The sequence below is a fragment of the Sceloporus occidentalis genome, unplaced genomic scaffold (assembly GCF_023333645.1).
Source record: "Sceloporus occidentalis isolate IW3139 unplaced genomic scaffold, rSceOcc1.0.p SCAF_9, whole genome shotgun sequence".
NCBI lineage: Eukaryota > Metazoa > Chordata > Lepidosauria > Squamata > Phrynosomatidae > Sceloporus > Sceloporus occidentalis.
Genome location: NW_028316989.1, coordinates 24,148,740 through 24,161,732, shown reverse-complemented (window position 1 = coordinate 24,161,732; position 12,993 = coordinate 24,148,740). Strand labels below are relative to the sequence as shown.

Here is a 12,993-nt window from a genome sequence, read left to right as displayed (position 1 = left end):
TTTTGCGGCGCTGCTGCGACGCCACAAAGCGTCAGAGATGGTGCGGTGACGTTGCAGCTGTGCTGCCCTGTCTGGAATTAGCACATCTGCAACGTCACCGATATGCGCCGCATCTGGGGGGCACGCTGCAACTGCAGCGCCCTCGTCACGTGTGAGGGTTGCCGGGTGTGTGGGCACTCCGCCCACAAGGCAACCCTCGCATGTGACGAGAGCGCTGCTGCAAGCCCGTCTGTTCTGGGCCTATGTTCCGATTTTGTTCCCATGTTACTGTGAACCTACCCTTTCCTTTGTACTATGCAGCTCAGAATCTAGAATATCAGATTGATAACCAAGGGATGTGGCATCACTTTGTATCATTTTACCTAGACATGGTACCAGCCCTACCATTGGGCAAGGTCTGGTGGGGCAGATGATGGGAAGTGGCAGCCAGGTGGTAGAGGATAAGTGACCTGTATGCCCCACAACATGGCCTGTGTCTTTTAAACCTGTTGGTTGCCTTCAGTTGTGTTGGAGGACAGTTTCTCATCATTGAATTTTTTTGGGGGAAATCAGCTACCAGTCCTGTTAACATTTCTGTATGGAATGTTACTTTTGGTCCCAGGCAGAGCAACATATTGTTGCTCTTGCTGGGATGTGAAAATGATGATGAAAGTTGAAGGATGGTAGGGATATTCCAAGTTAAGTACCATTGACAGTCAGCGACACTTCCCGTTCTCCTGCTCCCACACGTGGCACCACCGCTCGGCACACGTATTTCCCAGCATCTTCTTGGCGGACGTTTTTTAATGTCAGTGTGTTCTCATTGCTCAGGACCTGAAAAAAAGAGGAAGGTAATGTACTCCATGTGTCAGATTTCAGGCCTGCAAAACAAAGACATGCAGCCATTTCTCTTCATATCTCCCCACAGATATGAAGCTGCTTTATACAGAATTGGTCCGCCTAGACATGTATTATCTGCACTTATGGGAAGCAAATCTTCAGGGTATTAGTTATGAATCTTTCCAAGTCCAGCATTGAGAAGATTGCAAAGTAGATACTCTTCTCTGTCACACAAGTGATCCTTGGAAACTCATGTGGCCAGCAATGCTGTTTTATGGCCCTCAGTTCCTCCATCACTCTTTTTCTCTCCCCTTGCCTCACAAAAAGGAAGCATCTATTGGAAGTCTTTTCACAGTTACAACCTCCTTTCACTGTTTAACAATGCACCTTTCTGCCTCCCCCTTTTCAAGACCAGAAACAAACTTTTAACCACTTCTCTCTTGGAAGAGTTACATTTTCACCATTGGGTGAAGTATGCCTATGTGACTTTTACAAGCTACACATTTTGAGTTGTGCCCTTTTATTTGCAGTCTATTCAAAAAGGAAATGAAAGATAATCTGCTCCTTACCATTTCTTCCCAGTAATGGGACACCAGCACTTATGTGCATATCATAGCAAATTTCCCCACAGATCACAAAACAGATAAAGACTACAGTCAGTGGTCCTCTATGGGACTACAGTCATTTGACCTCTGAGATCAAAATGCTGCCATTGCACAGATTTTTAGGTTTTTCTACTTCACTGTTTCTAACACACACAGCTGTGGTTATAGCTAACAATTCAGTTTTTTTGAGCTGGTTTTGTACTAAATTGGATTGATAGCTATTCTATGGGATGACTAATAATGACTAATTCTGTGGGATGACTCATTAAACCCTTTCATTTCACTAGTGGTAAGTGGTGCCCTTGGTTTTTGTTTCTTCTGTGAAGCTGAAATGTTCACAGATCCTAACCCCCATGCGTACATGTACAAACACACTGGTTGTACAATAAAATATATTATGGTGAAGTGCTCCTGCCCCCCTCTCCCAATATGTACTCAGTATACTGGCTAACTTCAGTCACCCAGAGGGCCTTTTCCATTGCAGCTCCGAAGCTATGGAATGACCTGCCGAAGGAGATCCGTGACATTTCTACTCTTACAGCCTTTAAGAAGGCTCTTAAGACGGATGTCTTCTGGCAGGCCTTCCCTACCTAGTTCTACTCCCCATTTACTGTGACTTATGTCAGTCTGTCCACCAATTCTTCTCTTAAATTTAATGAGAAGAATTAAATTAAAATTAATTAAAATAAAATCCTTGCCTCAAGAAGAAGAGCCCTCCCTCCATGACATCATCATCAGACCTGGGAGGGAATGAAAAAGAGAGGCCCAACTTCCATCAGGCCTAACTGTGAATGTACTCACTTCACTCTCTTTAATTTTATTGTATTTTATTTATTTATTGTATTGTATTGTATTTTATTATCTTTATTTTTACTGTTGTAACCCGCCTGGATTCCTTGTGATTGGGCGGGCTATAAATAAATTATTATTATTATTATTATTATTACTGTGACCACTGTTGTTGGAAATTCTTCAAAGCTTGGCTTTCTGCAAGCATGCTGATACACCCTGTTGTTTCTCAGTAGCTCCGTTATCAACACATGAGGAGAGATGTGAACTAGCCCCATTCCTTTGTTGTCACTTCCTTTATCTTCTATTTATGGAGGGTGAGACATACACAGAGGAGAAAGGGAAGCTCTTCTGCTCTCTGTGGAGGTTCTCTAAGGGAGTTGGAATCCTGGAAAACCAGGTTCCAGCTCATTTGGCAAGCCTGCAGCCAAAATCCTGTATAGCACAATATAGAGTCATGGTTCCACATATGGAACTATGCTTCATTTGTCCACTCAACACTTCCAGACTCCCTGTTGAACTACTGCACCCTTGCATGGACATTTTGTGGCTGTGTGTGGAATCAGAGAAGGTCCTAGCTATGTCCTCATAGTCAAACTGGTGATCATCCAGGGACTGAGATTAGCCAGGGATACCAGTAGTCTCACCAAAAGGGGTCATTGTTCCATGGGAACATAGCCAGACATTTCTCTGATTCTCCCATCCATGTTCCAGTGAGTGGCTTTATGAGGAGGCTGCAGCAGTTGAGAGGACCATGGTCACTGAGAAGAGTGGGAAAGAATACCAACTTCAGCAATGACCAAAAAGAGACATACGCAAGCATAAAGTGGACTTATGCCTGTCTATGCAATTAACAGGATGCCAGCCATCGATAGTAATGGTTACATCCTTCAAAATGTTATATTCCATGGAACAGAGTGGGAGAACTGGGGACTCCACTCACTCTTTGTCTGTTCGTTTAATACACTTAAATAGGTTTTTATATGTGCATGTAATTTAAAAAATTGCCACATATTTTAATTACTTGTATTCCGTATATACGAATCATTAACACATAATATCAGCTGCTGATATTCTGCATCATACACATAACTAAATATCATAGCCTGCCATGAGTCTCATCCGCAGCCCACCTTAAGAGCCAGCAGTGACACTGGGTAACAGAAGTCTGTTGAGCTGCCATTTGGCGATTCAAAGAATTTGGCCTTTTCAGCAGCTTCCCAACAGTGAGTGAGGCTGTGAGAAGGGGTTGTTATGGGGTCCTGCTTCTGACTGAGGATTATCACATGTGGACTTACTGTGAGTGAATCGCCGGGGAAACATTAGGCAAGTGCATGCACGTGTAATGCTGAAACGCTTCCCCATCGTCATGCAATCATGAGCTCTCTCTAGTCTCCTGGAATGGTTCAGGGAGAGTGACTTTCCTATTAATGGAAAATCAGCGTTAACAGGAAAGTCACTCTCCCTGAACGATTCCAGAAGGAACTCATGATTGCAAAACATAGGGGAAGCGTTTCAGGGTTACACTTGTGCACACTTGCCTAACGTTTCCCTGGTGATTCACTTACAATGAATCCATGTGTGATAATCTTCTCTGTCACAGCCTTGTTTGCTGGTCAGAAGGCTAGAAACATCATCATTCTGCCTGAACAGATCTCCTTCACATGATACAGCTGTTGACTGTAAATGTGGGCTGGGAGGAGTCACTTAGCCTTGCAGTAAGGCCCATAGTTTCACTGAATACAGAGCATCCATAACTAAGCTAGGAATCCATAACTGCAGTATAGAATGTCAACCAGTATCTTAATAAGGCAATAATCTTGTTTTTAACATCGTCCTTGTCCTCGTCCTCCTCCTCGTCCTCCTCGTCCTCCTCCTTCTTCTTCTTTTGGCTATGCAGAATTGAGTGGATTGTTACTTGAGAAAACTGGACATTCAGCAGCAAACATGAATCTGGAAACCCTGGAAATGTTATCCCCACTACCAGCAATGTGACTGCACATTATTGGTTTGGGGGATGTAGTGGTTGGAATCTCTTACAGTTCCCCCATTGAATGCCTCCCTCTTTGCAGGCCACTGAAAGGGAAATTGCAATGGCAAGCACATGTAGAGGGGGAAAGTGAAACATCTTTCAGCTTGTCCTATGCCCATTGCACTAGTTGTAGAAAAGTGATGAGGTGAGAAAGTAGTGGCCAGATTTCTGCACCTATTGTCTCAATGAAGCTGATTCCATCCACAAATATTTGTGCATCCCATGACAAATAATTTCTAAAAGACTCTCTGTTATTATGATCTTCATAGTATGCTTTCTGTGCCTCTTTGAACACAGATGTTCTGTGTTCTGAGAGTACTATACAGTTGCACCATTCAAAAGGTGACATAAAATAGTAGCTCTGAGTCACACAGACTCAAGTGAGAGATGATGGTTTTGGAGTTTGCTTATTTCTATGCCTCAGTGCTACCAAGACAGATTTTGCTCTGGCTCCCTGCCTCTTGGACCTTGCTGCAATCCATGCTGCCAGATGTGTGCCCTATAGTCCACACTGGAGCAATCAACAGCTTTATTAAAACTTCCTAAATGCTGAAGCAGGGAATTCTGATGCAGGTCAGTCAGCAAAATGCAAGCTCCAGTAGTATTTAGAAATACGATGAGTCTAAAACAAATATGGCCTTTAAGAGCCAACTCTTTCTAATTGCTTGAGGAAGCAATTGAAACTGGATGGTTAATTTTCCATCTATGCAACTGGAGCTGTCAGGATCTATCTGTGGAGCAGCATTATCTTCCAGTATTGAAATTCACATAGTGGGTGATGTTGTCCCTTCACCTTACTGCACAAGGCAGAGCTGAGACATCTGTCATCTTTCTCCAGCAGAAATTTGGATGGCATCCCTATGGGCCTGCTTCCTTTTGCCTTTCCGGCATGTGTTTGCTATGTAAACACAATCCCGTATGTTAGTTATTGGCACTGCCGAGTGTCTGATCTTGCAGCCAATTCCTCTGCTCAGTCTGGGAATTTACACTGATGCTTAGCAAAACACTTAAATGCCCTTAGCAGTAGTTAGAGAGATTGCAAAGGCAGCTCATACTGAAACTACTCCGTGTTGGGAAAGTGCTGAAACCTTTTTTAAAAAACTCATCACAAAATCTTTGAGGATATGGCTCACACAAGGCACCTTCTTCATGTAGTACTTTGGGCAATCAGCAAAGAGAATCAACAATTCTAGACTATGGTGAAACCCAGGACTTTCCCAAAATACTTTGCTGCCTGAGTCAAGGATAAGATGGCATTCCCAGTTCCACAGATTCTGGAGGTTGGGAATGGACGAAGGCCCCAAGAGAAACAGCAGTCTGAAATGGAACTGTCATCTTGTCTCTTCTGCCAGTTGAAGGGCATGGTCCAGGAAGGGAGAAGGAAATAGAGGCGAATAACTGGCTCCGCAGATGGTGTCGCCAAGAACGGTTTCAATTCTTGGGCTATGGGCTGCGATTCCATGAGGAGAGACTTCTGGCAAGGGATGGGAGAAATGTCTTTGCCAACGGTCTCAAGAATTTGATAAAGAGGGCTTTAAACTGAGTTATGTAGGGGAGGGAGACAGTATTCCGGAAGGTAATGTGGCAGATACTTGTCAGATCTCAGGACCTGGCCCTGAATCTCCAGCTTTTATGAGTCATATACAAGAGTGCAAATTCTTATTTGGTGGGATCAGTATCCACTTCAGCTAGTAGAGGAGCAGCATGCTATAACTTACAAGGGTTAATTGATGGTTGATGCAACTTACAAATACTCTTCAGGAGTCTAGTCTATTTAGTTAGTTATCTTCCTCTTTTCCTTCCAATGTTTGTGATGCCAGGGCTCACTCTCTGCCCTCCTCTGCATCTGCCTTCTGGCTAGATGCAACTGGACTAGGTTAAAGATTCCTTGTTCTATCTCTTTATGTAAAGAAGGAGGAGTAATCCCTACATTTCATCTCAATCTGAGATAGTTAAGATGTCTGTGGCCTGAACCCTATTTAGTCCCAATGAGAGTTTCCCAAACAGGGAAAAATATGTTCTTTGTGTGTGAGTGAATTACAAGCTGTGAGCTGTAGTTAATGGATAACAAGGTGTTAAAAATGATACAAGAGAATTTTTTTTTGAAGATGTTAGTCATAGGTCTGATTTTGCTGTCTTTGTTCTCAGTTCAGATGGTCTGGAGGAACATTTCTTACAGGCTGGACCCTCCTCCTTCTGGCCATGTGGCTACTGGGAGATTCTCAAATGGATGTTAACAAAATTTAACATCCATTTGCAGCACAAAAAGATACTTCCTTTGCAAACCAATATGTCTGATGACATATTGTCTCATGACAACACCAAGGGCTGTCCCTGTGTCTCAGATATTGGCAAGGAAACCTCAGGGCCTGTGATAATCCTGAACTGGCACCACGACTTACAGGAGCTCTGACACACTTGCCCATCTAGGCCAGTGTTGTCTACTCTGGCTGGCAGTGGCTTTACACCAGGGGTAGGCAACCTTTTTGAGCTGGGGGCTGGGTTGCTGTCCCTCGGACAACTGGGGGGCTGAAGCCGGGGGGTGGAGCTTCCACCCTCTGGGGGCGGAGCCACATGCTGGGGCGGAGCTTCCACCGAAGCCCCGCGGGGAGGAGGAGGCGTGTGCCCGCCCTCTCCTCCTCGGTCCCTTCCTTCGGCAGAACGGGCTCCAAGGGGCCCTTTTGGCCGAAAGGGAGGGAGGCCGAAGGAAAGGGCTTGGGCACCCATCCCAGGCAGTTCCCTTCGGCTCTTCCCTTCGGCTGAAAGGGCTCCAAGGGCCATGGAGGAGCCCAGGAGGCGGCAGGCCGCTTCCGCGGGCCCCTTCTCGGCCCGTGCGGCCCCAGGCCTCCCTCCAGAGGGAGAGACCTGGGGCCTCAAGGGCCCTGGGGGGAGCCTGCGGAGGCGACAGGCTGCTTCCGCGGGCTCCAATTCGGCCCTTGCGGCCCCAGGCCTCCCTCCCTCCCTCATATCATCATCATCATCATCATCATCATCATCATCATCACCACCACCACCACACCACCATTGTCAAAACAAGGGAGACTTGTTATCATTAAAAGCACCCAAAACACACTTTGGAAGGTGACACTCTCTCGGCTTCTGAAACAGTGCGTCCATGCCTCTGAAACTGACTCATATCATCATCATCATCATCATCATCATCACCACCACCACCACCACCACCACACTATCACTGTCAAAACAAGGGAGACTTGTTAGCATTAAAAGCACCCAAAACACACTTTGGAAGGTGACACTCTCTCGGCTTCTGAAACAGTGCCTGCATGCCTCTGAAGCTGACTCATATCATCATCATCATCATCATCATCATCATCATCATCATCACCACCACCACCACCACACTATCATTGTCAAAACAAGGGAGACTTGTTAGCATTAAAAGTACCCAAAACACACTTTGGAAGGTGACACTCTCTCGGCTTCTGAAACAGTGCCTGCATGCCTCTGAAGCTGACTCATATCATCATCATCATCATCATCATCATCATCATCATCATCACCACCACCACCACCACACTATCATTGTCAAAACAAGGGAGACTTGTTAGCATTAAAAGTACCCAAAACACACTTTGGAAGGTGACACTCTCTCGGCTTCTGAAACAGTGCCTGCATGCCTCTCAAGCTGACTCATCATCACCATCATCACCACCACCACCACCACCACACTAGCATTGTCAAAACAAGGCAGACTTGTTAGCATTAAAAGCAGCAAAAATAAAAATTAAAAAAACCCTTGTAGCCAGAGGCCTCTGGCCACTCACCACCTCCTCCTCCTGCTCTTCCTCCTGCTCTTCCTCCTCCTCCTTCTGTTCCCCCCCTCCTCCTCCTCCTCTTCCTCCTTATGTTCCCCCCTCCTCCTGCTCTTCCTCCTCCTCCTCCTCCTTCTGTTCCCCCTCCTCCTCCTCCTCCCCCCTCCTCCATGCCCCGTGCCAGCCTGGGGGCGGGATGGAGGAGGCAGAGGAGGCGGGGGAGGCCTGGGAGGGCGGCTTTCACCAGCAGCCCCAGAGCCTCTCCCCGCCCTGTGGGAAGGCTCAGGCCACCCCACAGGGCCGGGAGGAGGAGGAGGCCCCTGCCCGCTTCCTGCCCTCCTGGCGGCTGTCAGGAAGCCATGGGAAGGGAGGGAAGGAGGAGAAGGCGACCCCCGCCCCTTCCTTCTCTCCCCGCGGCTCCTTGGAGCCGTGGGAAGGGAGGGCAAGGGCAGGCCCCCCCCACCCCTTTTTTCTCTCCCCATGGCTCCTTGGAGCTGTGGGAAGGGAGAGAAGGAGGAGGAGGTGACCACCACCCCTTCCTTCTCTCCCCGCGGCTCCTTGGTGCCGTGGGAAGGGAGGGCAAGGGCAGGGGGACCCCCGCCCCTTCCTTCTCTCCCCACGGCTCCTTGGAGGTGTGGGAAGGGAGGGAAGGAGGTGGAGGTGGAGGTGACCCCTGCCCCCTTCCTGCCCTACTCGAGGAGGAGCTCCTCCTCTTGACGCTGGCTGGCCAATTGGGGGCAGGCTGGAGCTCCAACAGCCCGCCCCCTGCCAGCAGCCATTGGCCAGCCAGCCCCAGGAGGAGAAACTCCTCCTATGTAGCCTTGCGCGTGGCCCTGCAGGCGCGTGCAGGGCTACAGGAAGGCACGGGCGGCAGCGGTGGTGGCGGCACACTGTCTGTGACCCGCCCTCCTCGGCACCCCCGCCGCCGCGGTACCGCCTGCGGCAATTGACGGCAGGACCAGGCTGGGGCCGGTCCTGCCGCCTCTGCGGGCTGGATGTGGCCCGCGGGCCAGGGGTTGCCGACCCCTGCTTTACACACTACACAGTCTAAGGCAGAGGTGTTTCTCACTGTCTGGTCTATCTAAATGAAAATACCAGGCACTGAACCTGGAACACCTTGCATACAAAGTATGTGATTTGTAATGGAAGTGTGGTTCCACCTTCTGCTGTGGCTGACTACCAACACAATTCTGACCTAGAGATAAGGCGATCATTTGTGAACGGGAATGAATATTCTTCTTCTGTTTCAAGGATGCACTTGTAAGGGCAAACAGAATATCAAAATCTGGCTAAGGCTGGCGTCTTCTCTATCCCTAACCACTCCAATAATGAGAATCGCTACCTGTAATACCCATGCCATCTGCTCCACACATTACATTTGTCAATTTGAATGTGTAGCTAGGGTGGATAAGACAACTCAAGTGGAATGTGTTCTAGGAGCCAGCAGTCTGTATCACTGACTGCAATTGGTTTGGAAGATAAGAGACTTGGTACAATTCACAAGAGGCATCAAATACCTGATAATATGCTTACCCTTTTACAACATCATCACATTGCCTATCTGTCACTCCATATTAGTTATGGCTGGAGGGGGTATGTGTGGGGAGATAACATGCAATGATGGCCCTTCACAGGTAAGCAGCACAATACAGGTAAGCAGCAGAACACATTATGAAAGAGAGGAAAAGAGAGAAGTAGCAATATTTTTAGTGGTCACCTTTGGTTTAGCATAACAGTGACTTCGGGATTTGACCCAACATATCTACATTATTATTATTATTATTATTATTATTATTATTATGTTTATGTTTATGTTTATATCCTGCCTTCCTCCTAGTACAGAGACTCAAGGCGGCGTACAAAAATAAAACAGTAATAGAATCATAGAATCATAGCGTTGGAAGAGACTGCAAGGGCCATCCAGTCCAACCCCATTCTGCCATGAAGGAAATCTCACTCAAAGCATCCCCAACAAATGGCCATCCAGCCTCTGCTTAAAGACCTCCAAGGAGGGAGACTCCACTACAATCTCTGAGGAAGGAGTGTGTTCCTCTGTCGAACAGCCCTTACTGTCAGGAAGTTCCTCCTAATGTTGAGGTGGAATCTCTTTTCCTGGAGTTGGCATCCATTATTCTGGGTCCTGTTCTCTGAAGCAGCAGAAAACAAGCTTGCTCCCTCCTCAATATGACATCCCTTTAAATATTTAAACAGGGCTATCATATCACCCCTTAACCTTCTTTTCTCCAGGCTAAACATCCCCAGCTCCCTAAATCTTTCCTCATAGGGCTTCATGGTTTCCAGAGCCTTCACCATTTTGGTCGCCCTCCTTTGGACACATGGCTCCAATTTCTCAATGTCCTTTTTGAATTGTGGTGCCCAGAACTGGACACAGTATTCCAGGTGGGGACTGACCAAGTCAAAACACTGTAAAACCTGCAAAATGCAAGTTTAAAAAGCAATTGCTGTATTAACACTGCTGGATTTGAGATCTCCATTGCTGTGAGATCTCCAGAAAAGAAAGGTCTTTGCCATCACCACTTCACTTATCATTATTTTTAAGCTGATACAAAAAAAGCCAGTGTGGTGTGGTGGTGTGAGGGTTGGGCTAGACCAAGATTTGGATCACCACTCAGCTGTTGGGTGATCTTGGGTAAGCCACAGAGGAAGGCAATGGCAAACCCCCTTGAAGTCTTGCAAAAAAGGGGAAAAAAAGCCCAACCCTCTAGGAGTCACCATAAATCGGAATGGAAAACATGTAACAACTACCACGGCCGCCACCATTGCCAAGAACTGAAGTTGAAATGTTTTGCATAGAAAGCCTGTGGTCTCCCATGGAGCCATGGTCCTTCCCATGAAATACTGCACTCAGAAGGCAACTGAATTCAAGAGGGCTTGTGTGTTTGCATGTGCTTTCATGTTACTTGTTGACTTATGGCAACCCCATGAATTTCATAGGGTTTTCTTAGGGAAGGAATATTCAGAGGTGGTTTGCTAGTTCCTTCCTCTGAAATACAGCAATTGGGATTCATTGGTGGCCTCCCATCCAAGTACTAAGCAGGGCTGACTCTGTTTAGTTTCCAAGACCAGGCTTGTTGCTGTTGTTATTATGTGCCTTGAAGTCATTCCTACCTTATAGCAACCCTAGAATGGTGTTTTCTTGGCAGGTTTCTTCTGAGAGCGGTGTGCCATTGACTTAAAAAAAAAAAGTAGTACAACTAAAAAAACAACCCTTCAACTAGTACAACTATGAATACAAAAGTTACAACACAATTAAGCCAGAGTTCTATATTAAAGAACACAAGCCAAAAACAGCTTTAAAAGCACATTTAAAATATAATAAAATAGAAACACAACTCCTCCCATGAAAAACTCCATCTGCTACAACATATTATAAACGAAATACTGTACCTCTCTTAATGTAATTTACTTGCTGGTGGAAAGACATCAGGGAGGGGACCAACCAGAACTCTTGGGGTCCGGGAGAACACAACGGGAAAAGCTTTAAATATAGGCCTTTTGACACAGGCTTATTAAAAGAATTAGCAAAATGGTAGGATCAGTATTGGTTGATGGCTTCCCTCTCAGTAAGGTGGTGAATACACTCTAGGGCCCCATTCAGACTGGCATCAAAATTCTCGAAGGAACTGGGCTGATTCGGATGCCCCTCCCCCGAATCTCTCCGTTAGCAAGTGCCCACTACAAAAAGAGGGGCATTTTAAATCAAATGCATTCTGTGCCTGCTGTCAATCAAGCGATCGTCATGGTGACGTTTTGCAGGGGCATCGGAAGTGTCCTTCCCTCTCCTTTTTTTAAAAGAGCCATGCACAAAATGCCCCAAAGTGTCAATTTTTTAAAAACCTCTTTTTTGTGTGTTGTGTGTATGTGTGGACATTTGGGTCAGATCTGCCCCGTCCCCATTTTCAGTCCCATGCAAGCTAATGCATCCCCCACTCCTTGCCCCCCAGAATGCCTCTTACACATGAAATAATAATAATTAATAATAATAATAATAATAATAATAATAATAAATTCCTCACCTCAGAAATGCCAGTAAAGGATGCAATTGCCATGCATTTTTTTTTTTTGCTTTTAAAAGCAATTCAGGGCTGCCTCTGAATTCAGTAGCAAAAGCATGTATCATTTGTCTAATTGACAAGAGCAAAAAATGTAACTTTCGCATTGTAGGTCTGCCCTTTGATTGTAACATTTGCATTCGCAACATTTCCCCTTTGCTGGAAGCGAGCAGAGGAAAAGGGAAAGTGCACAAGCTGCTAGCCCTGCTCTATCTGCCTCAAGAAAAAAAATCATGCGCATATTTGGTCAAAAATAATTTTTAAAAAATATGAAAAGGTGGGGGGGGGGTGCCTGATGTGAGCTCCATTCGTGCCCTGCCTTTGACCTGACCCAACCTGACCCTTTTTCTCCTGCTAGAGGAGCTTTGCCATTGCCTTCCACTGAGGCTGAGAGAGCGTGACCTGTCAGTTCCAACTAAAGTAGACCCATGGAATCAATTGGGAATAAAATGGAAATGCAGCACAGGCATTCCTGTAGCATCCTCATATAACACAAATAATAATAATAATAATAATAATAATAATCCAGGAGCAAGAGGAAGTGAAAGTAGAACAAGCAGCCTGATTTCCCTACATGCCCCAGCATAGCCCCACAACCCAATTCCCCCTGGAAATCCTCCTCCTCCTCCTCCTTCCTTCAGACTCTCTCCTTCCTCGGGGATGCCCATTGACCCTTTCCCCCAGCTCCTTCATCCTCCTCCTCCTCCTGCTCTGTTTTAGAATCCCCTCCATGGCTCCCTTCCTCCCACGGCCCCTTTCTCCTCCTCCTCCTCCATCATCACTTTCTCCACCCCCCACCTCTCTCTGACAGCCCTCTGCAGCTCAAAAGTCACCCCTGATTTCCCCCTTTCCTCCTGTCACCCTTTGCACCCAGATTCCCCTTTTTTGGCTCTTTCCTCCTC

General features: G+C 46.5%; 1 protein-coding gene across 2 annotated transcripts in view; it reads right to left on the bottom strand.

The window, feature by feature from the left end:
* The window catches only part of KIRREL3 (kirre like nephrin family adhesion molecule 3), a 1,115,257-nt gene that overhangs the window by 138,003 nt on the left and 964,261 nt on the right, over positions 1-12,993 (bottom strand). For both annotated transcript variants that reach the window (XM_089537770.1, XM_089537771.1), the window contains exon 11: positions 687-813. In XM_089537770.1, the coding sequence (XP_089393896.1) occupies positions 687-813 (127 nt within the window). The remainder of the gene's footprint in view (positions 1-686; positions 814-12,993) is intronic.